The sequence below is a fragment of the Salmo salar genome, chromosome 17 (genome assembly GCF_965601325.2).
Source record: "Salmo salar chromosome 17, fSalSal1, whole genome shotgun sequence".
In the NCBI taxonomy this organism is placed as follows: domain Eukaryota; kingdom Metazoa; phylum Chordata; class Actinopteri; order Salmoniformes; family Salmonidae; genus Salmo; species Salmo salar.
The window spans coordinates 5,135,204-5,161,343 of record NC_138307.1 but is presented as its reverse complement, the minus strand read 5'-3'; the positions used below and the strand labels follow the sequence as shown (position 1 = coordinate 5,161,343).

At 43.3% G+C, this 26,140-nt stretch overlaps 1 protein-coding gene across 6 annotated transcripts in view; it reads left to right on the top strand.

The window, feature by feature from the left end:
• The window catches only part of plcc (1-acyl-sn-glycerol-3-phosphate acyltransferase gamma), a 32,437-nt gene extending 23,557 nt beyond the window's left edge, over positions 1–8,880 (top strand). For 5 of the 6 annotated variants that reach the window (XM_014151225.3, XM_014151226.3, NM_001140138.1 and 2 more), the window contains 9 exon segments: positions 286–343; positions 796–1,023; positions 3,617–3,786; positions 3,904–4,065; positions 4,608–4,761; positions 4,858–4,960; positions 5,124–5,199; positions 5,318–5,516; positions 7,837–8,880. In XM_014151225.3, coding sequence (XP_014006700.1) covers positions 846–1,023; positions 3,617–3,786; positions 3,904–4,065; positions 4,608–4,761; positions 4,858–4,960; positions 5,124–5,199; positions 5,318–5,516; positions 7,837–7,928 — 1,134 coding nt within the window. In that variant the 5' untranslated portion in view covers positions 286–343; positions 796–845 and the 3' untranslated portion in view covers positions 7,929–8,880. 6 annotated transcript variants of the gene reach the window in all.
• Positions 8,881–26,140: the final 17,260 nt, after the last annotated feature.

The following is a 26,140-nucleotide window of genomic DNA, read 5'->3' as shown; positions in this document are numbered from 1 at the left end:
CGGACAACAAGCCCTCCGATTTGACACACTGAACTCTATCAGAGAAGTAGTTGGTGAACCAGGCGAGGCAATCATTTGAGAAACCAAGGCTGTTGAGTCTGCCGATAAGAATGTGGTGATTGACGGAGTCGAAAGCCTTGGCCAGGTTGATGAATATGGCTGCACAGTAATGTCTCTTATCGATGGCGGTTATGATATCGTTTAGGACATTGAGCGTGGCTGACTGTTAAACTAGTCACAATCAGTTTAAATCAGTTTGTAATGATGTTCTTCTGTGTCCCACAGGTCTGTGGTATTGGCTGACGGGCCGTGCAAACGGGGCTTGTGAAGGGAACCCACCGTGGTTAGTTGCACTGGAATTTCTGAAGACTATCACCCTTCCACTATTAACTCGGCCTCATCAAAGGGGTCAGGAGTTTTCCCTGACCATGTGACCAGACTAAGAAAACTCTGGGTCATAGTCAATAAGGCTCAGACCTATTCCTGGTCAGATCAGTTGGTCAGAGGAAACTCCTTTCCTTACTCATATTCAGAAACATCCTCTTTTAAAGGGTAGGAAGCATGAGTTTTTACTCACCGAAGTAACAACCGTGTGGTCAAAGACTTAGTAACTTAATTGTAGTCATGATCATAGCTATGTAATTTTTGTGTACATATGAACTTATTTTGGATATCTTCAGAACTACCCACAATGCACTATTTCTCAACGTCATATGGAGAACCGGTGCTACCTGGGGGTATTTTCCACAGCATTTAATGGAAATGCTTAGTTTTTTTTATGGTGTTCTCCCCCAGGTCGGCCGTAGTGTGTTGGTAGCCCTGCTAGCCCCTAGACAGCCCTGGCCATGGGGCTGATAGCGTACATCAAGAGCCTGTTCATCCTGCAGCTGCTCGTTGGCTTTGTGTTTGTGGTCAGCGGCCTCATCATCAACTTCATTCAGCTCTGCACCTGCGTCCTATGGCCCATCAACAGGCAGCTCTACAGAAAGATCAACACCCGTCTCTCCTACTCCCTCTGGAGCCGTGAGTCACACTCAGTCTTGAGTCGTGTATGTGTATTTGTTTGTTTGTTTGTGTGTGTGGGAAGAGGAGCTCGGCTCAGAGCAGCACATCCTGTCTGTTGTCCCAAAACAGACCAGTCTTAAATGCAGTGTAAACTCCACCCACATAGTGTACTGGTTTTGGTGTTCCCCTCTATCCCTCTCCTTGCTGTGTTGTGTGCATTCCTCTCTCATGCGGTCTGTGTGTGGCTGCCGATGAACAATGGGCGCAATGGATTTTGGTCATTGTAGTTCATTAACACGTTTTCAGCACTGAACTAGGTTGAATATTTGTCTGAAAACTACAACTCCCTACAGCATCCCACAGTTCGTTCTTGATTTGATGTCTCTTGTGCTTGATAGGATTTCTCTCTAGAGAAACGGGCGTTGTGCTCACAAAAGTAATTGAACCAACTTCAGTCAATTTGTTGTTTAATAATCAAACATAAACATAATTTGGTTAATCGTTGATGGTGTGTTTAAAAATTATGAACAGACTAAGGATTGATTGGTTGATGCGCAGATAGTACTTTGGCTCGACCATGTGTGAACGCTACAGCATTTATTATAATTGTTTTACCTTTATTTAACTAGGCAAGTCAGTTAAGAACAAATTCTTATTTTCAATGACAGCCTACCGGGGAACAGTGGGTTAACTGCCTTGTTCAGGGGCAGAATGACAGATTTAAAAAAAACTTGTCAGCTCGGGGATTCAATCTTGCAACCTTTCGGTTACTAGTCCAACGCTCTAACCACTAGGCGTGTGTGTGTCTGTGTGTGAGAAGCCTGTATCACGGGAATCTGGTTCACTTCAGCCTACCTATTGGTTACACCCACAGGGTGTTATTTTCATTAATCAAATCAAATTTATTTATATAGCCCTTCGTACATCAGCTGATATCTCAAAGTGCTGTACAGAAACCCAGCCTAAAACCCCAAACAGCAAGCAAAGCATGTGAAAGAAGCACGGTGGCTAGGAAAAACTCCCTAGGAAAAACTCCCTAGAAAGGCCAAAAACCTAGGAAGAAACCTAGAGAGGAACCAGGCTATGAGGGGTGGCCAGTCCTCTTCTGGCTGTGCAGGGTGGATATTATAACAGAACATGGTCAAGATGTTAAAATGTTCATAAATGACCAGCATGGTCAAATAATAATAATCATAGTAGTTGTCGAGGGTGCAACAAGCACGTCCGGTGAACAGGTCAGGGTTCCATAGCCGCAGGCAGAACAGTTGAAACTGGAGCAGCAGCACGGCCAGGTGGACTGGGGACAGCAAGGAGTCATCATACCAGGTAGTCCTGAGGCATGGTCCTAGGGCTCAGGTCCTCCGAGAGAAAGACAGAAAGAGAGAATTAGAGAGAGCATATTTAAATTCACACAGGACACCGGATAAGACAAGAGAAATACTCCAGATGTAACAGACTGACCCTAGCCCCCCGACACATAAACTACTGCAGCATAAATACTGGAGGCTGAGACAGGAGGGATCAGAAGACACTGTGGCCCCATCCGATGATACCCCCGGACAGGGCCAAACAGGCAGGATATAACCCCACCCACTTTGCCAAAGCACAGCCCCCACACCACTAGAGGGATGTCTCCAACCACCAACTTACCGTCCTAAGACAAGGCCGAGTATAGCCCACAACGATCTCCGCCATGGCACAACCCAAGGGGGGGCGCCAACCCAGACAGGAAGACCACGTCAGTGACTCAACCCACTCAAGTGACGCACCCCTCCCATGGACGGCATGGAAGAACACCAGTAAGCCAGTGACTCAGCCCCTGTAAAAGGAAGGAAGAACATAGCTTGTTTCCTAGCATAAACATACACTGTTATTGTTAACTGAGTTTACACTGATGTGATTTTTACAGGTTCAATGTTTTGTGCCGGAATTGAGACTGGTGTAATGTAATTCGTTGCGACTGGTTACATTCTGACCACACCGCTCCCATCGCGTGGGCGAACGTGGCAAAATAAATGTACATGTTATTCAGTCATTGCACCCACGTCTGCGTAGCCAGGCACCAACATAGAACTTGGTTCTATTTGTGATGCGCTGCAAGTCCGGCCTCTCCCATCTCCTCATTGGTTTTTAGGAGCATATACCCACGTGGGTGATTGAAAGACGAACTGAGGTCCACAATCCAGAGCAGTTGGTGGTGGTATTGCACCTTAAAGTTGGTTGCCAACCTCCATATAAAGTCCAGAGAAGAAGAAGCCTGAAGGAGGAGAGATTACTAGAAACAAACTCGGTTTACCGTTTTATCTGTGGATTAATTGTCAGGGTAGAGGACCTTGTGCATTTCAGGTAAAATAACAACTCAACGTTTATATACCAGGACAAATTAGCTAGCAACAGCAAGCTAGCTAGCTAAATTGTCATAAATATTTGCTTATCGACCTGTCCCCAAATGAATATAGTTGGTTTTGATATTTCAACCTGCGTGTCCTGATCGCGTCTGGTGTGGGGGGGACAAAATTGACTGCAGTTTAATGTGACTGGGTGGTTGATTGTGACTGCGTTTACACTGGTTGGTTGTCTTAACTCTCTGCTGGCCCTCTCTGTCCTGCAGAGCTGGTGATGCTGCTGGAGTGGTGGTCGGGGACAGAATGCACCATATTCGCAGACCAGGCCACGGTGGACAAATTTGGCAAGGAGCACGTCATCATCATCCTCAACCACAACTACGAGATCGACTTCCTCTGCGGCTGGACCATGTGTGAACGCTACGGCGTGCTTGGAGTGAGTACGTGTGTGTGTGTGATAGAGAGGGGGATTGAGTTTAGCTGCCTATATCTACTGTTTATGAAAATAAAATGTTTGGTTGGTTAGCTGAACGAAGTCGTCTTGTCTTCTCAGGCTTCAAAGGTCTTGGCCAAGTACGAACTGCTGAAGGTGCCTCTGATTGGCTGGACCTGGTACTTCCTGGAGATTGTCTTCTGTAAGAGGAAGTGGGAGGAGGACAGAGACACCGTGTTCAAAGGCCTGACCCAGCTAAAGGATTACCCTGAGTTTATGTGGGTGAGTAGGACGACAAACCGACAACACAATTACCTTTGCCCCTCTCCCTCTGACCGTCCGCGCGTCTCTGTATGGAGTTGTACCCTGGGGCGTGTTCATTAAGCTACAAACAGATGAAAAACGCACATTTCTGTTTACCGTTGCATGACTTTTTCCGCTGAGTGCCCAAATAAACACGCCCCAGATTTGTTTGTGTGTACATGCACACAATCTAAGCCAGTAATCTGACAAACTATGATGGGGGGGAAAATGCAAGGGAGAGAGGATCTGAGGGCAGGAACCAAAGAAATACAACTGAGATTCTGTGTGTGGTGTGTGTGTGTGTTGTTTGTGCATGTGTACGTGTTACTGTGGACAGTGTTGCCAGAGAGGCAGGGTGTGTCTGAGGTAGTTCACCTCTGTTGGCGTTCCTACCTTCTGTAGTTTCCAGTGGGACAAACAGGGATTACAAGGTCATGAGCTTTAGTGTGTTAAGTGTTTACCCTCCAAAGACATCAACAGTGTGCGTGTGTGTTGACTTGTCTCTCTCTCTCTTTCTTCAGTTCCTCTTGTACTGTGAAGGCACCCGTTTCACACCGAAGAAGCATGAGATCAGTATGGAGGTAGCAGAGAGTAAAGGTCTACCGAAACTCAAATACCATCTACTGCCCAGAACCAAAGGCTTCACCACAACACTGAGCTGTCTCAAAGGCACAGGTGGGACACACACACACACACACACACACACACACAAGAACGTGCACACACACATTTGCAGCATCACACTCATGGTCGCACTCTTTCCTTCCTCAGTATCTGCTGTGTACGACGTGACACTAAATTTCAGAGACAAGAAGGTCCCAACGTTGTTGGGAATCGTCAGTGGAAAGAAGTACATGGCAGATATGAATATCAAGTAGGTGGCGCCTGTCCCTCTCCCACAAACAAAGCCAGTGCACTGGTCCTAAATGTGAGCTATGGGTCCTTTGACCTGCTGACTTACTGTATCTCCAGTACGGTGACTTGCTGCCCTTTAGTAGCGTTGTACTAAACTGACAGTTCCTCTCCTTCCTGTATAGGCGGTACCCAGTGGAGGAAATCCCAGAGGACGAGAAGGAGTGTGCAACCTGGCTTCACAAGCTGTACCAGCAGAAGGTGCTGGAAACTCAGCTTTCCCTCCCATTTATTTACCCTTTCTAGCCATAAGTCAATGACTCTCTCCACTAATATAATATTGACAACATTCTCTCTTTCTACCTTTCTCTTTCTGTAGGATGCACTGCAGGAGCACTACGAGAACGAGGGCAGTTTCCCCGGTCCCACCATCAAGCCCCCCCGTCGGCTGTGGACGCTACTCAACTTCCTCTTCTGGGCCACCCTGCTTCTCACCCCCCTCCTCAACTTCGCCTGTGGGGTGTTTGTCAGCGGCTCTCCCCTCCTCATCGTCGGCTTCCTGATCTTCTGCATCATCGGTGCGGATGCCACCCATTTAGCCTGCGCTAAGCCCACTGCTTTTTCCAAGTTCTTATGTTGTTAGGACCTTCCTGTACTATATCATCTAATTTTGACTCATTATTGGCTGTTTTCCCGAACACAGAATAAGCCTAGTCCTAGACTAAAAAGCTATTTCAATAGAGATTCTCCATTAAGCATGCGTTTTAGTCAGAGTGGCGCAGTGGTCTAAGGCACTGCATCTCAGTGCAAGAGGCGCCACTACAGTCCCTGGTTCCAATCCAGGCTGTATCACATCCGGCCGTGATTGGGAGTCCCATAGGGCGGCGCTCAATTGGCCCAGTGTCGTCCAGGTTTGGCCCGGGGTAGGCCGTCATTGTAAATAAGAATTTGTTCTTAACTGACTTGCCTAGTTAAATAAATACAAATGTATCTGCTTTAAATGTGGGACTGGTGCAACCAACGTTTTCAGTTGATGGCACCAGCACAAGATTTGGTCGCACCAATGTTTTCAACACTGAGCGCCAATTAATGACTTGACCAGTGGTTTTGCATTCCATACAGAACCAGGCTGATGATGAATAGCCATCTTTTAAATTATGTAAGCGCCCCTGCGGAAATCAAAGTCTGTCTGTCTGTTTAAGATGGAGTTATCTGTTGTAGTGTCGGAATGGTTTGAGGTACAAACTAATATGACCCCTCTATGGAAAGATAAGACTCTCACGAACACATACAGGATTCCCACAAGCCTCACAAGACTCGTCTGAAGGTAGACAGACCGATACGATATACTTTAGTGCCAAAAACAAAGGGGTTAAATACAGGTAAAAATAATAATAATTTATAACTAATATCTCTTAGATATAGGACAGACACTTCAAAATATACCTCCTTTTCATTTATTTTTGGGCTATCTGTTGTGCCATGTATGAATGTTATTCAATACGTTAATAAGGGCTAATGGTAGTAAGACCAAATTAAATGTTTAATCAAAAAAGAAGTATATTTTTATATATACTTACAGAGGTCATAAAATTATAAATCAAATAGCTAACCCAGCCCTGGGCCCTTTGACCTAAGGGGGTTTTAACTTGACTATCATATTCACATTGATTGTTTGGTTAGATTTTTTTTTCTCTCAACAATCTCAAAAAAGGTGCTATTGTATGGGGTCAATTTCACGCCATATGTATTGAATTAAAAATGAAAAACGTCAAATAAAGTTGAGAATGTAAACATATTTTCAAGGACGGGTGAAATGATGGATGTTGAAATCAAAAACCCAACAATTGAAAGCAAAATGTATAGAATTGTAAACAAAAATAAGACATCAAAAGCAAAACCCAAAAACTCGTAAGCAAATAATTTTAAAGCGAGAGCCAAACTATGAAAAATGATTTGAACAAATATTTGAAAATGAATGCAAAAATAGTTTTTCGGTTAAACTTTCCCAGAAACCAATCCTATTGAATAGATTTTGCCTACGCTCTTGCCTGCATGTACTACCTTTTGGTTACGCTCCTCGTATCTTTGCTTTCGATGTATGTTTCTTTGCTTTTACCGCCAGTCTATTCGATTTGCGAGTTTTGGTATTATTTTTCCATGAAGGGCGGGTTTTAGAGGGAGGCGTAAATGAGTCTCCATTGGTCCGCTAGTTTTGGAGTGATGGTTTGTCTTAACCCAATCAATGAACATGATAGACAGGCTTTTTTTCTATTGCCTACTTAAGGAGACGGTCTGACGCCATCTCGTTTTAGGGTTTTAGCTAACGTACTTCAAAATTCTCAGTCACGGGTCAATAATGTACGGATATTAGAAGCATGTCTATCTAATACATTTAATGACAAACCATCTGACTACTTAGGTAAACATATGAATTACCTGTCGCACAACGTTCGGCGCAGGTGTTGGTAACTGGTTCGCCATACACCTGCGTCGAACGTTGTGCAACAGGTCATCTTTTTGAATTCAATACATATGGTGTGAAATTGACCCCATACTATTGTTAGCGATTTTGAACAGTCACTCTACAGTTGTAAGGCCCTATAAAATCTGTTTTTATCTTTTCGTAAATTCCGTTTTCCTGACTCTATCTTTGCAGTCAACATTTAATCGGAAGTTTTTTGGGAAAGACTTTAGAAATGTTCATTCAAACAGTGCATGATGACTGAATGAGTGTTTTGGTCGCAGTGTTGAGCCCTGTATAGTATGTACATGTGATTGCCTACACCTGTATCTGCACTTTGTTAATTTGTATTATACCTAAGTTTTTCTTTTTTTTGTCTTCTGCTTTCTTTCTACTATTATTGACACATCTCTCTCTGTCTCCTCTCTACACAGCCTCCATAGCAGTGCGCCGCCTGATCAGTGTATCTGAGGTGAACAAAACCGGCTCTACTTACGGCAAAATGGAGGGCAAGAAGGAGAACTAGAACTCTTTATGGCAGTCACATTACGGTCCCCCTACTGTCAACACTCGGGGTCTGAGCGGTCGTTGCGGCCCCCGCACAGATACACCCTGTGCAGCCACCCTCCTGCAAAAATATGTTAAAACACAGCAGGAGGGTCGGGGGGGGGGTATAACTGAATAGACTGTTTAGATGTAAGTTAAAATATTGATTATGATGATTGTGACTCAGAACAAAATTTGAAATGGAATTGGTGCAGTTGACTCCCAGTGAATGCATCCTTCCAGTGAGAGGGGGGTGACAGACAGCAGGACTGAATGGTAGATACCAGGGGGTGTATCTCTTTAACAACCAACACTCCCTGCACCGCAGCTCGAGGTCCCCCATCGGTGTCGGTCTCCTCTGCACAGCCATGTGGTTTCACCTCATCCACATGCTGCAGAATTTTCATGTTTCAGCGGTACCACTTCCTCCAACATGCACGCCACTTCCTGCCACAGTAGCCCACCCTAAAGAAGTTCTCTCCACCTATCAAATATCCCAATTTTTTGCTTCGGTATCTCTGACTGGGCCAGCCCAATACCAGTCAGATGTCCCTCTGTAATTTCAGCAAGGGGCTCTACTGTCTGGAGAAGACAGATTCCCAGCATGCTTTAGGTCCCCACCCTTACCCCCATGAAGGTTGGGTGTGGAGGTGAAGGAATCTTAACGCCTCTGAGCACATCCTGTTATTTGTTTGTCTGTCTCCTCATGAAACTTGTGCTGAATTCTGACACAAACGAGATTGAGCATGCTGCTACTCCTCCCGTCCTTCCCAGAAAAGCACACACGTGACGGCCAACCTCGCACCAATAAAATGCAGTATTTAATGTTAATATAAAGCCAGGCTTGGGCCTGAGTTGATTTCTGAATTGCTTGTAGATCCCAGAAATACTGATTGTTATAAACAATAAAACATTTATCGTTTGGTTGCCAATGAATATACAAAAGTGATTGAATGATGGGATTTAATTTCTTTCCCTACAGTACTCTGGCGTGAATTCTTCAAAGGGTTTTGAAGAGCGCATTTTGTCAATGGTGGATCAACATCTAATTAACGCAAATGAATAGTAAAATAGTTAGGGCTACCATCTCACCACACCCTGGTCCCCTGTCTATTTGACCCCTTAGTGTATGCAATATAAAATCCATAACCACAGTTTGAATGCCTATAGGCCCAATATAAGGTGACACAAAGCTAGTATAGGAGTCGTCCAGTGAACAACAGCTGAGGACTTGTCTGAGGATGACATCATCACTAACACTGGCTGTCCCTACCATCCAACTCGGCTGCCAGCAGAATAGATTTATGCTTTTACCAAGAGCAGGTGAAGTGCCCCACAGGCCATTTGCGGAGTGGATTTGTCATATCCATAATTGGATTTTCCAGCATTTTATAAGAAAAATATGCATAATACTTAATGCATGGCCAGTTATTGGCATTCTAAAATGATATGCCCCTCCCACCCCCTGAAATTAGCCCAATAACATTTAAAAGTAGGCCTACATGACCCATATTATCAGACAGGTGTGTTATTTTAGAAATAAGACTGCTCACCAGTGTATAAAACTGATGAAGCATAGTGGCTATATATAGATGGCTGAAGCATGGGGTTAACCATCTGCATTAATACCCCACTGGTCTAATAATTAGATCATCTTTTTGCTAGTTAGCCAGGTATTGATGAGCCCAGTATGGGGCAGTAGGACAGTGGAGAAAGCAAAGCTGTTAGCAGCACACAGGTGCTGCTGATACTACTGCTTCATCTGCTGTTGCTGCTGCTCCTACTGCTGTTGCTTCTACTGCTATTGCTGCTCCTACTGCTTCGTCTGCTGCTGCTCCTGCTGCAGCTTGGTTCTTCAGCAGAGTCAAAAGAACCAACATATCCAACCGATGGAGCTGCTGGTCCATGATCAGCCACAGCAGGCTAGACAGAAGCCCAGGGTGGAGTTGGGCTCTGGCTTGGGCATGGGAAGCCACATGGGTACGCTTGGTGGTGGGCAATGGTATTTGCCTCTGGGTCCGTTGATCATGCCAGAGTGGTTGGTGGAAAGGGGCTCCATGTGTTACGTGGATAACCCGGGAACCAGGTGACCAGGTTTGGTGCCAGGTAGGACTTGCTAGGCACGGGCACCAGATGGCAGATGGGTTCCATGCCAGCGTTGCTTCCGAAGGCCTCTCACCACTTCTTCTAATTCTGACAGCCTGGGGAGATGTCTAAACAGTGTGTTCTGATTAGCTCAAGAGTACTGGAGCATGGTGTTAACAACACTAAAAGTGTTGCCTACCTCTAGTTTTCACAGAGGGTAATGTTTGACAAGGGTCTCTAAGTAAATCCATCCTATCATCTCTTCCCTCTGCCCAAACCTTCTCCAACCTATCTCCTGATTCTGCCTCCTCAACCCTCCTCTCCTCCCTTTCTGCATCCTTTGATTTTCTCTGTCCCCTATCCTCCAGGCCGGCTCGGTCCTCCCCTCCTGCTCCGTGGCTCGACGACTCACTACGAGCTCACAGAACAAGGCTCCGGGCAGCCGAGCGGAAATGGAGGAAAACTCGCCTCCCTGCGGACCTGGCATCCTTTCACTCACTCCTCTCTACATTCTCCTCTTCTGTCTCTGCTGCTAAAGCCACTTTCTACCACTCTAAATTCCAAGCATCTGCCTCTAACCCTAGGAAGCTCTTTGCTACCTTCTCCTCCCTCCTGAATCCTCCTCCCCCTCCCCCCCCCCTCCTCCCTCTCTGCGGATGACTTCGTCAACCATTTTGAAAAGAAGGTTGACGATATCCGATCCTCGTTTGCTAAGTCAAACGACACCGCTGGTCCTGCTCACACTGCCCTACCCTGTGCTTTGACCTCTTTCTCCCCTCTCTCTCCAGATGAAATCTCGCGTCTTGTGACGGCCGGCCGCCCAACAACTTGCCCACTTGACCCTATCCCCTCCTCTCTTCTCCAGACCATTTCCGGAGACCTTCTCCCCTTCCTCACCTCGCTCATCAACTCATCCTTGACCGCTGGCTACGTCCCTTCCGTCTTCAAGAGAGCGAGAGTTGCACCCCTTCTGAAAAAACCTACACTCGATCCCTCCGATGTCAACAACTACAGACCAGTATCCCTTCTTTCTTTTCTCTCCAAAACTCTTGAACGTGCCGTCCTTGGCCAGCTCTCCTGCTATCTCTCTCAGAATGACCTTCTTGATCCTAATCAGTCAGGTTTCAAGACTGGGCATTCAACTGAGACTGCTCTTCTCTGTGTCACGGAGGCTCTCCGCACTGCTAAAGCTAACTCTCTCTCCTCTGCTCTCATCCTTCTAGACCTATCTGCTGCCTTTGATACTGTGAACCATCAGATCCTCCTCTCCACCCTCTCCGAGTTGGGCATCTCCGGCGCGGCCCACGCTTGGATTGCATCCTACCTGACAGGTCGCTCCTACCAGGTGGCGTGGCGAGAATCTGTCTCCGCACCATGCGCTCTCACCACTGGTGTCCCCCAGGGCTCTGTTCTAGGCCCTCTCCTATTCTCGCTATACACCAAGTCACTTGGCTCTGTCATATCCTCACATGGTCTCTCCTATCATTGCTATGCAGACGACACACAATTAATCTTCTCCTTTCCCCCTTCTGATAACCAGGCGGCGAATCGCATCTCTGCATGTCTGTCAGACATATCAGTGTGGATGACGGATCACCAGCTCAAGCTGAACCTCGGCAAGACGGAGCTGCTCTTCCTCCCGGGGAAGGACTGCCCCTTCCATGATCTCGCCATCACGGTTGACAACTCCCTTGTGTCCTCCTCCCAGAGTGCTAAGAACCTTGGCGTGATCCTGGACAACACCCTGTCGTTCTCCACTAACATCAAGGCGGTGACCCGATCCTGTAGGTTCATGCTCTACAACATTTGCAGAGTACGACCCTGCCTCACACAGGAAGCGGCGCAGGTCCTAATCCAGGCACTTGTCATCTCCCGTCTGGATTACTGCAACTCGCTGTTGGCTGGGCTCCCTGCCTGTGCCATTAAACCCCTACAACTCATCCAGAACGCCGCAGCCCGTCTGGTGTTCAACCTTCCCAAGTTCTCTCACGTCACCCCGCTCCTCCGCTCTCTCCACTGGCTTCCAGTTGAAGCTCGCATCCGCTACAAGACCATGGTGATTGCCTACGGAGCTGTGAAGGGAACGGCACCTCCATACCTTCAGGCTCTGATCAGGCCCTACACCCAAACAAGGGCACTGCGTTCATCCACCACTGGCCTGCTGGCCCCCCTACCTCTGAGGAAGCACAGTTCCCGCTCAGCCCAGTCAAAACTGTTCGCTGCTCTGGCACCCCAATGGTGGAACAAGCTCCCTCACGACGCCAGGACAGCGGAGTCAATCACCACCTTCCGGAGACACCTGAAACCCCACCTCTTTAAGGAATACCTAGGATAGGATAAAGTAATCCTTCTAACCCCCCCCCCCCCCCCCCCCCCTTAAAAGATTTAGATGCACTATTGTAAAGTGGTTGTTCCACTGGATATCATAAGGTGAATGCACCATTTTGTAAGTCGCTCTGGATAAGAGCGTCTGCTAAATGACTTAAATGTAATGTAAATGTAAATCAAATGATTAAAAGGCAAATTAACCGCTGGCATGTATGTTTGTGAATTGTGAGTTTTCTACTGTACTCCATTAATGTTGGACGTGCCTCTACCAAACTATGCTACACAATAGCATCCCTCGATCATGTGTGGTACTTACTATAGAATGTTGTAGAACAGCCTTTCTTAAATTATTGGTCGCGTACCGTTAATGGTGGGTCGGCGACGTGTCAGAGTAAATGTATAATTATTGAATGAACTACTGGAATTGATTTGGCCAAGTGCAACTGCGGTCTCTGCTCAGATTGGCCGCTGCGCGAGTGGGAGAGGGAGATGCCTGTGTGCTTCGCGGTTTACCGGATCTTTTCTCTGGAGTTTTCTTGAAGATCACACACGCTGCAGCGCTGTCGTTAAACAGCAGATGATGATGCGCTGTCTGTCACTGATGTCTTTAAATGGACTCATGCTAGAAACCAGTTCTGACTGAGCTCAATAGTCATGAAAAGCCTATACACAGATTCGTTTATCTCTCTTTCATACAAACTTTGAGAAATAACGAGGAGCTCCCTCAATGTGTTTTGTGTGGGGAAGTACTTAGTTAATGAGTCAATCAAAATGAACAAATTCATATAACGACACGTCCTGACCCAACATCCACAGCATGACTGTTATGCCCAGGGAATTCTTTCAGAACAGGGCAGAATGCTTCAGGAAACAGTGGACAGTGGCAAAGTAAATCAGCTAGTAAATCATTTTATAATAAGCAGAAATAAGGGAGTACTATCTCATAGTAGTATATGGCCTTGTACACAGCTAATAGCTAACGTTAGCCAAAGCAAGCTAGCTACTGATAGTGCAACCCTAAGTAACAGTACAGATGATGAAAAACGATCAGGCCTACTGTACATCTTACTGTAGAAATGATTGTTGAAAAGTCTAGGTTGGAACAGTTGCTGTTAAATACAAGTCATCATTTTTATTCTGAACTGGAATAAACTGATTGAAGCAAGATACTTTTTGAGGCAAACACACACGCAGTTCTGGGTTGCTCATCTACAGCAGGAAGCAGTCTCCTGCCTAACTGAGAAAGCAGTAAATGTCCTGGTCCAGTTTGGCACCACATACCTATGTCAGCCAGGATTCTCAACTCTGGATTACTTTAAAAAAAAACAAGTACAGAAACAGTCTCAATGCTGAGCAGTGTTGCTCTGTCGAAAACTGATCCCAGAATAGACATGCTTGTTGAAAACTTCAACCATCCACACACCTCTCATTAGGACTGTGTGTGTTTTCTGCTCTACACCCATGTGATTGTTTTTTTGAAATATTTGTTTTATTTTAATGTAACCTCTATTTAACTAGAAAACTCAGTTAAGAACAAATTCTTATTTACACGATGCTGGGATAATTGTGCGCCGCCCTATGGGACTCCCAATCGCGGCTGGATGTGATACAGCCTGGATCAATCAGTTTATTCCAGTTCAGAATAAAAATTATGACTTCTATTTCAACACCAACAACTCCAACCTAGAATTTCTTTTGACAATTTCTACAGTAAGATGTACAGTAGGCCTGAATTTTTCATCTGTACTGTTACTTAGGGTTGCCCTATCAAAAAGCCTGCGTCTCTGTTCTGTTATGCATCTGTGCGATGTGATCAATTAATTTGTTCCAGTTCAGAATGAAAATTATTTATTGAATTTTAACAGCAACAGTTCCAACCTAAAGAGTTTTTAATGGGGAAAATAAACATGAATAGCTATTTATATAGCTATTTAATTTCATTGTTATTTGTTTTTGTCTATATTGCATTTGTTTTAGGCATAAGGGCAATGAAATGTACCAATATTTACGTTTAGTTGCATATGTTCCTAAGCTTGGGTCCCAGGAATTTCTAATTTGGGTTCCAGGCTGAAAAAGTTTAAGAACCTCTATTGTAGAATACTACAGGAAATACATTATTACCCCCCCCCCCCCCCCCAAAAAAAAAAAAACAGGAGTAAATACTACAGTAATGTCCACAAAAACATGACTTTTTTTAACTAGAAAAAAATACGACAGAATTTTATTTGCATATACCCTGCCCATTCACCTCCCCATAAAACAAATTGTGCCACCCATAACTAGAGAGAAACCTACATGTCAAGTATAGACTAGAGCTTCTAAACTAGAGCTTCTAAACTATCCGTTCAGACCTACCTAGCGAGCTACCACTTATGGAAAATTTGCTCTTTTAGTATTTCTCCACTAGGTTTCCTGAAGGAGAAAGCCTATACGTCTATCTCAAAGATAATAAAATAAAAACAGTTACATCTACAAAAACACTACAGCAAATACTACAGTCTGCAAGAACACTACAGTAAACACTACAGTATATTACCATCTGCAAAAACTCTACATTCATTACTATTGTATATACACTGCAGTATTTTACTACAGTATGTATACTATAGTTATGTAAATACTACAGTATTCGCTGTAGTGTTTTTGCTGACTTTAGTCATACAAGGATGATTTCTGTATTTTGAAAGTTACATATGTTGAAAACTTGATTACTGACAAGCAAAACATGTTGGGATGTCAACAATGGACTAATGAAACAAATATCTATTAGGTGGAATTTTCTTTTAGATAGCTAGGTGGGACAACCACATATCACAGTCATAGTAAGTACATTTTTCCTCAATAAAGTAGCTATCAGCAAAGTCAGAGATAGTAAGGGGTAGAAAGTCAAGTGCGAAAGTGAACTATAGTATTCTTTCATGTGGGCAGCACTTAATTACCACACACCTCTCCAATTGTTTCTCGAGGTTCTCAATCTGTCTGAAAAACAATGAACATTAAATAAAATTCAACACATTTCTGGTTAATTTGATCCCAGACATGATCGAACAGAGCACTGGGCATACACTGTTTGAATCAACATTGTTCAACGTTGTTTCAATCAATGTGGAAAATACAAAGTTATCAACCAGCACTGTTTTCATTTCAACCAGCATTGTCAACATTAAAATTAGGGTAAAACTTCAACTTAACTACATTGACTTAAGTTGATTAACAGATTGTTACATCAATCTATATTGAACAAAAACATAAATGCAACATGTAAAGTGTTGGTCCCATGTTTCATGAGCTGAAATAAAAGATTCCAGAAATTGTCCATACACACAACAAGCTTATTTATCCTGTTGGGGATCGAGGGTAACCTAATCCCACTGACGGGATTGCTAGCAAGGCGGGAAATTCAAAACATCAAAAATCTAATCATTTCAATTTCTCAAACAATCAACTATTTTACACCATTTAAAAGATAAACATCTCCTTAATCGAACCACATTGTCCGATTTTCAAAGAGGCTTTACGGCGAAAGCATAAAGTTAGATTATATTAGGAGAGTACATAGCCAAAAAAGTACACACATCCATTTTCAATTCAAGGACAGGCGTCACCAAAAGCAGAAAAACAGCTAAAATGATGCACTAACCTTTGACAATCTTCATCAGATGACACTCTTAGGACATTATGTTAGACAATACATGCATTTTTGTTCTATCAAGTTCATATTTATATCCAAAAACAGCATTTTACATCGGCGTGTGTCGTTGAGAAAATGTGTCTCCCCCAAAACTGCCAGTGAATTTACAAAAAAAATACTCATTATAAAACATGGTTAAAGTATTAAACTGTTATTCAAAGAATAATGGTTGCATTCTGAATGCAACCGCATTGACAGATTTCAAAATAACTTTACTGGGAAAGCATAATTTGCAATAATCTGAGTACTCTGGTCAGAAAAATACACTAGGCTATACAGCTAGCCGCTATGTTGGAATCATCTAAAACCATGAATAACATTAGCAATATTCCCTTACCTTTAATAATCTTCATCAGAAGGCACTTCCAGGATTCTCAGGTCCACAACAAATGTTGTTTTTTTCGATGAAGTTCATAATTTATGTCCAAATAACTCCATGCTGTTCCGTGTTGTTAGCGCGTTCAGTAGGCTACTCAAAATGGGAGGGAAAAGTCACGACGAAAAGTAAAAAAAAATATCTATTTACATTCGTTCAAACATGTCAAACGTTGTTTAGCATCAATCTTTTGGTCCATTTTTAACGTGAAACATCAGTAATATTTCAACCCGACCTCTCCTGTGTCTTGAAACAAGTTTTGAAAAATGTCTCGCCTCACATGAACGCGCATGTGCGCGCAATAATGAAGTGACGACCTCCCAGGGACGTCAACTTCCCTTCCTTCTCATTCGTTCTCTGTTCATCATAGACGCTTTTCAAACAACTTTATAAAGATTGTTGACATCTAGTGGAAGCCTTAGGAAGTGCAAAATTAATCCTTTGTGACTGTGTGATTTATTACCAATGACTTGAAAATAGTACAGCCACAAAATCTTCATTTCCTGCTTGTATTTCTTCTCAGGTTTTTGCCTGCCATATGAGTTCTGTTATATTTAGAGACACCATTCAAACAGTTTTAGAAACGTCAGAGTGTTTTCTATCCAAATCTACTAATAATATGCATATTCTATTTTCTGGGCCGGAGTAGTAACCTGTTTAAATTGGGTACGTTTTTCATCCGGCCGTGAAAATACTGCCCCCTAGCCCCTAGAGGATTATCTTAAATTTTGTTCACACATTTGTTTACATCCCTGTTAGTGAGCATTTCTCCTTTGTCAAGATAATCCATCCACCTGACAGTTGTGGCATATCAAGAAGCTGATTAAACAGCATGATTGTTACACAGGTGCACCTTGTGCTGGGGACAATAAAAGGCCACTCTAAAATGTGCACACAGCACAATGCCACAAATGTCTCAAGTTTTGAGGGACAGTGCAATTGGCATTCTGACTGCAGGAATGTCGACCAGAGCTGTTGCCAGACAATTGAATGTTCATTTTTCTACCATAAGCCAGTCATGTGAAATGCATAGATTAGGGCCTAATGAATTTATTTAAATTGACTGATTTCCTTATATGAACTGTAACTCAGTAAAATCATTGAAATTGCTGCATATTGCATTTATATTTATGTTCAGTATAATTTCAACATAATCATTAGAACTATGTATACATTGAAATTGTGTTGAAAACTTCACATAGAAAAGTACATTGCTCAAAAAAATAAAGGGAACACTAAAATAACACATCCTAGATCTGAATGAATGAAATAATCTTATTAAATACTTTTTTCTTTACATAGTTGAATGTACTGACAACAAAATCACACAAAAATAATCAATGGAAATCCAATGTATCAACCCATGGAGGTCTGGATTTGGAGTCACACTCAAAATTGAGGTGGAAAACCACACTACAGGCTGATCCAACTTTGATGTAATGTCCTTAAAACAAGTCAAAATGAGGCTCAGTAGTGTGTGTGGCCTCCACGTGCCTGTATGACCTCCCTACAATGCCTGGGCATGCTCCTGATGAGGTGGCGGATGGTCTCCTGGGGGATCTCCTCCCAGACCTGGACTAAAGCATCCGCCAACTCCTGGACAGTCTGTGGTGCAACGTGGCGTTGGTGGATGGAGCAAGACATGATGTCCCAGATGTGCTCAATTGGATACAGGTCTGGGGAACGGGCGGGCCAGTCCATAGCATCAATGCCTTCCTCTTGCAGGAACTGCTGACACACTCCAGCCACATGAGGTCTAGCATTGTCTTGCATTAGGTGGAACCCAGGGCCAACCGCACCAGCATATGGTCTCACAAGGGGTCTGAGGATCTCATCTCGGTACCTAATGGCAGTCAGGCTACCTCTGGCGAGCACATGGAGGGCTGTGCGGCCCCCCAAAGAAATGCCACCCCACACCATGACTGACCCACCGCCAAACCGGTCATGCTGAAGGATGTTGCAGGCAGCAGAACGTTCTCCACAGCGTCTCCAGACTCTGTCACGTCTGTCACATGTGCTCAGTGTGAACCTGCTTTCATCTGTGAAGAGCACAGGGCGCCAGTGGCGAATTTGCCAATCTTGGTGTTCTCTGGCAAATGCCAAACGTCCTGCACGGTGTTGGGCTGTAAGCACAACCCCCACCTGTGGACGTTGGGCCCTCATACCACCCTCATGGAGTCTGTTTCTGACCGTTTGAGCAGACACATGCACATTTGTGGCCTGCTGGAGGTCATTTTGCAGGGCTCTGGCAGTGCTTCTCCTGCTCCTCCTTGCACAAAGGCGGAGGTAGCGGTCCTGCTGCTGGGTTGTTGCCCTCCTACGGCCTCCTGCACGTCTCCTGATGTACTGGCCTGTCTCCTGGTAGCGCCTCCATGCTCTGGACACTACGCTGACAGACACAGCAAACCTTCTTGCCACAGCTCGCATTGATATGCCATCCTAGATGAGCTGCACTACCTGAGCCACTTGTGTGGGTTGTAGACTCCTTCTCATGCTACCACTAGAGTGAAAGCACCGCCAGCATTCAAAAGTGACCAAAACATCAGCCAGGAAGCATAGGAACTGAGAAGTGGTCTGTGGTCACCACCTGCAGAACCACTCCTTTATTGGGGGTGTCTTGCTAATTGCCTATAATTTCCACCTATTCCTATTCCATTTGCACAACAGCATGTGAAATGTATTGTCAATCAGTGTTGCTTCCTAAGTGGACAGTTTGATTTCACAGAAGTGTGATTGACTTGGAGTTACATTGTGTTGTTTAAGTGTTCCCTTTATTTTTTTGAGCAGTGTATATATTATCGTCCTATATTTAATATACGGTACATATTGGATGGTTGAAATTATGTTGAACTTTAGATTTGATTAGACACATTTTATTTGACCTTGTTTCAAACGTCATTGTTTCAGCATCATGCTTTCAACCTAAATAAAGAGGTATATTGAAATAAAATGTAAAGCCACAGTTCAACGACTTCTGCCTGAACAGTGACTCCTACTAGTAAATGAGTGGTAATGCACTTCAGTGCGACCGATCTCCATACAGATGCCTATGTTCCCTGCTTAGCAGTGTTGTAGTACTCCAGAACCGGTCTTGGTCTCGAGTCCTGTCTCGGAGATCACATATAGAGTGTCTCGGTCTTGTCTCGGTGTCAGATACGTTTTTACTCGTCTTGACTCCAGATAGTGAACAATCCTAATTTGTTCCCGAGACCAGCGGAGTAAAAAAAACTCATAATTATCAGCTTCCATTCAGTCAGCGCATAAAACCTCTTCGCCAGGCCAAAGATATACACTCCTTTCTTGAAACGTTAATACAGTGTCTTATTGCCTATTGAAATCTGGGATTCCTACTTCACTCATAACATTACTGTCATTTACTTTCGTTACTGTCAAACTTTGTCAGAATATCCTTGACTCACTGGTAGGGAAGAGTGGAGAAATGTGTTGGAAAGTTGTGTGCTCACTATTAGTAAGGGGAGATGGGGAAATTGAAAGTCTTTATATCTATAGAGATATTTGCGCAGTGTCAAGCCTTTTGGGCCTTCAATGTGTGACAGGCTCGTGATGCTGAAAGGACAGCAACCATAATGTAGGTCTCAAAGTGCATTTTTTGTAAAACACAAAGGGCTAGTGGTGTAGTGGAGGCAGTGCCGATTTTAGCATGTAAATCTTGGGGCAAAAAACAAAAAAAAAAATCGACAAATGTGGAATGCATGCCAGCAAAGCCACTACACAACACAACACTAAACAATACATTAATTGTACTATAATGGTGACAAACAGTGCCCACATACTGTTAGGGCCTACACAAAGCTGTCCCAACAGCAGAGTCCCAACAGCAGTCCCAAGACCTTACCACTGTTACACCTGGCTATCAGCCGAGCCTCATTTACTGCCTTTTAAAAAAACATAGCTGATATGGCTGACTTGCTTAAGCAAATGTGGTTTCTAATGACAATTGTGATGTACAAACTATGGCATAAGTGGACGACAAGCGGATAAGAGGCAATCCGTAATTTTGTTTAAGACTATGAGTGAGATGGACGGACGTAACGTTAGTCAATATAACTATTTGTTTAGCACTTTTGCAATGTACAGCAACAGAATTCAGAACATGGGCCGTTCTTACAGGATTCTCCCTGTACACCAAGTTAGAACCGTAGGATAAATAAAGGGGGCAAATAAGCAGACAATGAAAGCTCTTACAATATTCATTGATTACATTTCTCTAGAACAGGTTATAGGCTACAGTAGAACAGTCAGAACAGTAGGTGAAATTAAGAGGGGTAAATAGACCAAATTATTAGTGTGAGGCACATGGGCTACTAACATCTTACTACACAACATACACTTAGGATTACTTTCTTAGCTACAGTATACATATCTCCCTGGCATATTACATCATTTATGAAGTAGAAAACAAAACATTTTTGGACTCACATTGTTGTGCTCGGCTCACTTGAACAGGAAGGTGGCGCAACGGTCCTCCGAGTTAACAGTTGTTTTGAGCGCAGCACAAATCATGTTTAATTGACAATATGGCCAATGTTGACTGTTGATCATTTTAAATTTGGAAAAGAATCCCAGATTTGGGACCACACAGCCACTGTCACTGATTCCTTCCAAACCACTCGTTGAATTTGTGATTTCTAACTTGTTGTGTAATGTTTATGTCCCAATGGCCGATGAGCACGGATATGTTTTATCTATAATTTCTCTTCATATGACAAGGATTAAAAAGGACTTGCCAGTAGATGCTCCGTATTTTCTGCTGGTCTGCCCCACCACCACAGAAAGCACTGTGCTAGGCTGAAACACCTGCATTTTGGAGCTGCCTTACTCAAGAAAACAAAAAAGAGACCATGTTTGTATGCGACTTTATTAACTCAATGATATATATTATTTTTTACATTGTTGGCAAACTGATATGTGACAAGTATTAATGCCAAAATAACATGCAAAACAGGCAAGCCCATTTATTTATACTTTTTTGTGGGGCTCCAAAAATGTGGGGCTCAAAACAGGTTGGGCTCTGCCTGGTATACTGTACCCATACCCAAATTCATCTGCAAGCACCGCGGCGTCAGATAACTTTAACACTTTCTGTTCATTAATGTATACAACCAACCGCTCTGGGAGGCTGTTTTTAAATTCTTCCAATAACATTAATTCACGAAGACCTTCAAAGTCATTGATTTTACTCGCTGAGCACCATTTGTCAAAGAGAGACTCCTTCTCTCTAGCGAATTCAACAAAAGTTTTTATAGAGGATTTGGAGTGCTTTCTAAACTTTTGTCTATAAGCCTCTGGCACAAGCTCATACCCACGGAGCACAGTAGCCTTAACTATGTCGTAATTAAGACTATCAGCGAGAGAAAGAGTACCCAATACCTCCTGCGCTTTACCGGACAATTTACATTGGAGTAAAAGCGTCCACACGTCCCTAGGCCAATTCAAAGCCACTGCTATGCGTTCGAATGCACAAAAGTAAGAGTCAACCTCAGACTCACGTAATTGTGGAACTAAAGCAATATGCCGGCTAATGTCAAAGGTAGAGGCAGATCCTGGGGTGGAAAACACACTATTGGAAACGGCAGGGACAGCGGCCAGCCTCGCCATCTCCACCTCTAATTCCAATTTGCGCATTTCGAAGTCCATCTGCCTTATTTTAAGGTCCTTTTCTGCTTCCAACTCCAGTCGGCGCATCTCCAACTTGAGATGTAGCTCATCCTTTCGGATTTGTGCTCGCTCTTCTGCCTCCATCTGCAAATGTACAGCCGTAGGCATAGGAGAAAGAGGGTCAAATCGAGGCAAGCTGTCCGGGGCCTTATACTCGACCTCATCGTCGGGCCTAGACGGGGTACCCAGAGCATCCACCACCTCTCCAACCGTAGGCCGAGGCAAAACCAACACCTGCTTTTCCATCAGTGCCGCTAATACCAATGCCTTTACCTCCGCCTTAGCAAAACCACCAAGGCACGGAGATATCGAAATGGTCTGCCAAAGTCTCTAAATCCACTCTCCTACAATTCTCAAAACCCTCCCACGTTGGGTTATCCAGAAAAAACTTCAGGTTAAAGTTGGCCATATTCTAAATCCACCACCTAACTACTACACAGCACTAAACACTACACCAAACACAACAACCACCCAATCCACCTTTACTACCCTAGTGTGCAGGCACAAGCTGGATCAAAAAAATCCCGGATGAGCCCCCATCTTACGTTCTCCCCTCGGGTGTAGCTCGTCTGAGGAGGAGACGTAAATGCCTGGGCCTAAACACACCAGGTAATACAGATGAAAAGGGAAGAAATGTGGGGTGCAATGAGCGATAAATAAATCAGACCACAACCAGAACTCAATTTTAACCCTCAGGGGATGTTTAGTGAATTAGTTAAATAAACAATATAACACACCCATAAATAATTAATAAGAAACAAAACAACCACAACAAGGGAAGGTAAGAGAAGGGAAATGTTTGGGTTCGGGGTCCAAGTAATGAAAATAAACAAAAGGTCCCTCCTCTTCTACACACCTAATCCTTCCTAACACGTTCTAAACCCTAACCCACTGTCCTACCTGGTTCCAAGAAAAATACAAGGGTGACACCCGCCCGGCTAACCTAGTGTATAAAACAATGGGTTATCTACGTGAGAATGTACACCCATGGACAGGCTGAAACACAAGGAAATTAACACAAATACTCAAACAAAAAACAAGTGTCCTCTCTCTCTCTCTCCCTCCTCTCTTCTCTTACGGCAAACAGATATCCTCTCTGTAATCAGCTACAGCCACGCCCACCATCGTTAGCCGCAACTCGGTACACCTGTAATGCCCAAGACAAACACACTAGCAGGGGAAAAATGGGGAACAAGAAAAACGTAACACGTAACAGACAAGGATTAAAAAGGACTTGCCAGTAGATGCTCCGTATTTTCTGCTGGTCTGCCCCACCACCACAGAAAGCACTGTGCTAGGCTGAAACACCTGCATTTTGGAGCTGCCTTACTCAAGAAAACAAAAAAGAGACCATGTTTGTATGCGACTTTATTAACTCAATGATATATATTATTTTTTACATTGTTGGCAAACTGATATGTGACAAGTATTAATGCCAAAATAACATGCAAAACAGGCAAGCCCATTTATTTATACTTTTTTGTGGGGCTCCAAAAATGTGGGGCTCAAAACAGGTTGGGCTCTGCCTGGTATACTGTACCCATACCCACTTTTCTTTTCAGTGGGCATTGCCTATATTCACTCCTTAATCCCTACTATTGCGTATCAAAGCTATGTGGAGGTATACAACGTATGAGTTATGTAGTACAATAGAGAAATCATGCACAAAGTAGCCTACACAATCGCAAAGCACGTGAAATATATTCACATGCGCACCGCACGCCTAGTTTTAGCGGAATATCATCTGCAGACAGCAGGAGTGTGCAGCTCTCAACTGGTTTTGGCATGGAGTAGCTCACAGAAGAATGACATTGGTAGCTGGTAGGGTAGAAAAGATATTTCAATTTATATCTACCAGTAAACGCTAACTAAGGCAACAATGGGTATGCAAACTAGGTATTGAAAAAGTTTGGTCCATAGTCCTGGTTATTAGGCTATTTGCGATGTGCAGTTCAGTCATCATGCACTGTTCCCTTCCAAAAAAAAAAAAAATTGCAATCAGAGTGCAGTATAACTGCAGTAGTTTTACTGCAGTAGTTTTGTAGTGTAACAACAGTTCACTATTAGTGACCTGTTGGCCTTTGAGAAGGCAGAAGTTCCACCCATTACAAGTCAATGTGATTGATTGATTCCACTGTCACTCCGAGTGTTTTGCCATAATACAGTTGAATGGCAGATGCCTTCTATCGGGTGTCTGATGGTCTAGCCAATAGCTGACTTAGATAGCTAGATTTATCCCCCCAAAGACCACCAAAGAAAAATCCTGATTGGATATTTTTTTCTCTTCGGTGTTAACCCGTTCCTTTCTAACAAAAACTGCAGAGATTAAATCAGAACATCATTGAAAATAATAATATAATTATAATATAATCCTTATCATTGATCAGCTTCCATACTCATTTGCGTGGACTACCTAAATAAGGGGTAAAATGTACAACAACAAAAAATAATAATAAAATAAACAGTAATTCCTCTAACTTTTCTCTCTATGTGAAAGTAAATTTGGAGTGAGGTAGGGTTTACGTAGGCTACATTGAGATCTGATTTTCCCAACAAAGGACACCATAACTTCAATGTATACCTAGGTAAAATAGCATTCATCAATGGTTGATTGGATCTTTGGAAGTTGTAGTTAACATTAGGCCTATAAATAGGATACCAAATTCATGATATACCTAATATACTTACTTTTACCTTAGAATATTATTGTGTACAGTTGAAGTCGGAAGTTTACATACACCTTAGCCAATGAAGGAGGAATGAGCCAAAATACCAGCAACAGTGTGTGAAAACCTTGTGAAGACTTACAGAAAACGTTTGACCTGTGTCATTGCCAACAAAGGGTATATAACAAAGTATTGAGATAAACTTTTGTTATTGACCAAATACTTATTTTCCACCATAATTTGCAAATAAATTAATTAAAAATACTACAATGTTATTTTCTGGATTTTTTTTTCTCATTTTGTCTGTCATAGTTGACGTGTACCTATGATGAAAATTACAGGCCTCTCTTATCTTTTTAAGTGGGAGAACTTGCACAATTGGTGGCTGACTAAATACTTTTTTCCCCCACTGTATCTTATACTTGCCAAAGGATGGCATTGTTGGATAAACCCAGAAATTCTGAAGAATAGATCCAAGTTCCCTTGATTGAACCAGTACAACCAGTACTTTCTACCATTGATAACATCTCATCACTGTTCTTCAGGATTAGTCACCCTGAATCAGTGCAGCCAGATTTAATTGTATCTGAGTGGTAGATGTATTTCAGCCTGTAATGCTTAATTCATTCATATATATCAGTGGTTCCATACTTTTTATTGTCTCATACCCCCTTCAAACATTCGACCTCCAGCTGCGTACCCCCTCTAGCACCAGGGTCAGCGCACTCTCAAATGTTGTTTTTTGCCATCATCGTAAGCCTGCCACACACACACAGTATATGATACATTTATTAACCATAATAATGAGTGTGAGTTTTTGTCACAACCCGGCTCGTGGAAGGTGACAAAGAGCTCTTATAGGACCAGGGCACAAATAATAATATAATAATAATCAATAATTTTGCTCTTTATTTAGCCATCTTACAATAAAATCTTATTTGTTCATCAAAAATGGTGAATAACTCACCACAGGTTAATGAGAAGGGTGTGCTTGAAAGGATGCACATAATTCTGTAACGTTGGGTTGTATTGGAGAGACTCTCAGTCTTAAATCATTTTCCACACACAGTCTGTGCCTGTATTTAGTTTTCATGCTAGTGAGGGCCAAGAATCCACTCTCACATAGTTATGTGGTTGCAAAGTGCATCCGTGTCTTAACAGCGCGATTTGCCAAGGCAAGAAACTCTGAGCGCAGCCCTATCCAGAGATCTGGCAGTAGTTTGTGATTAAATTCAATTTTCACACTTGTTGCAATTTCGATGAGGCTCTCTTCTCTTGTTCAGATATCGGTAAGTGGACTGGAGGCAGGGCATAAAAGGAATAATGAGTCCAGTTGTTTGTGTCGTCCGTTTCGGGAAAGTACCTGC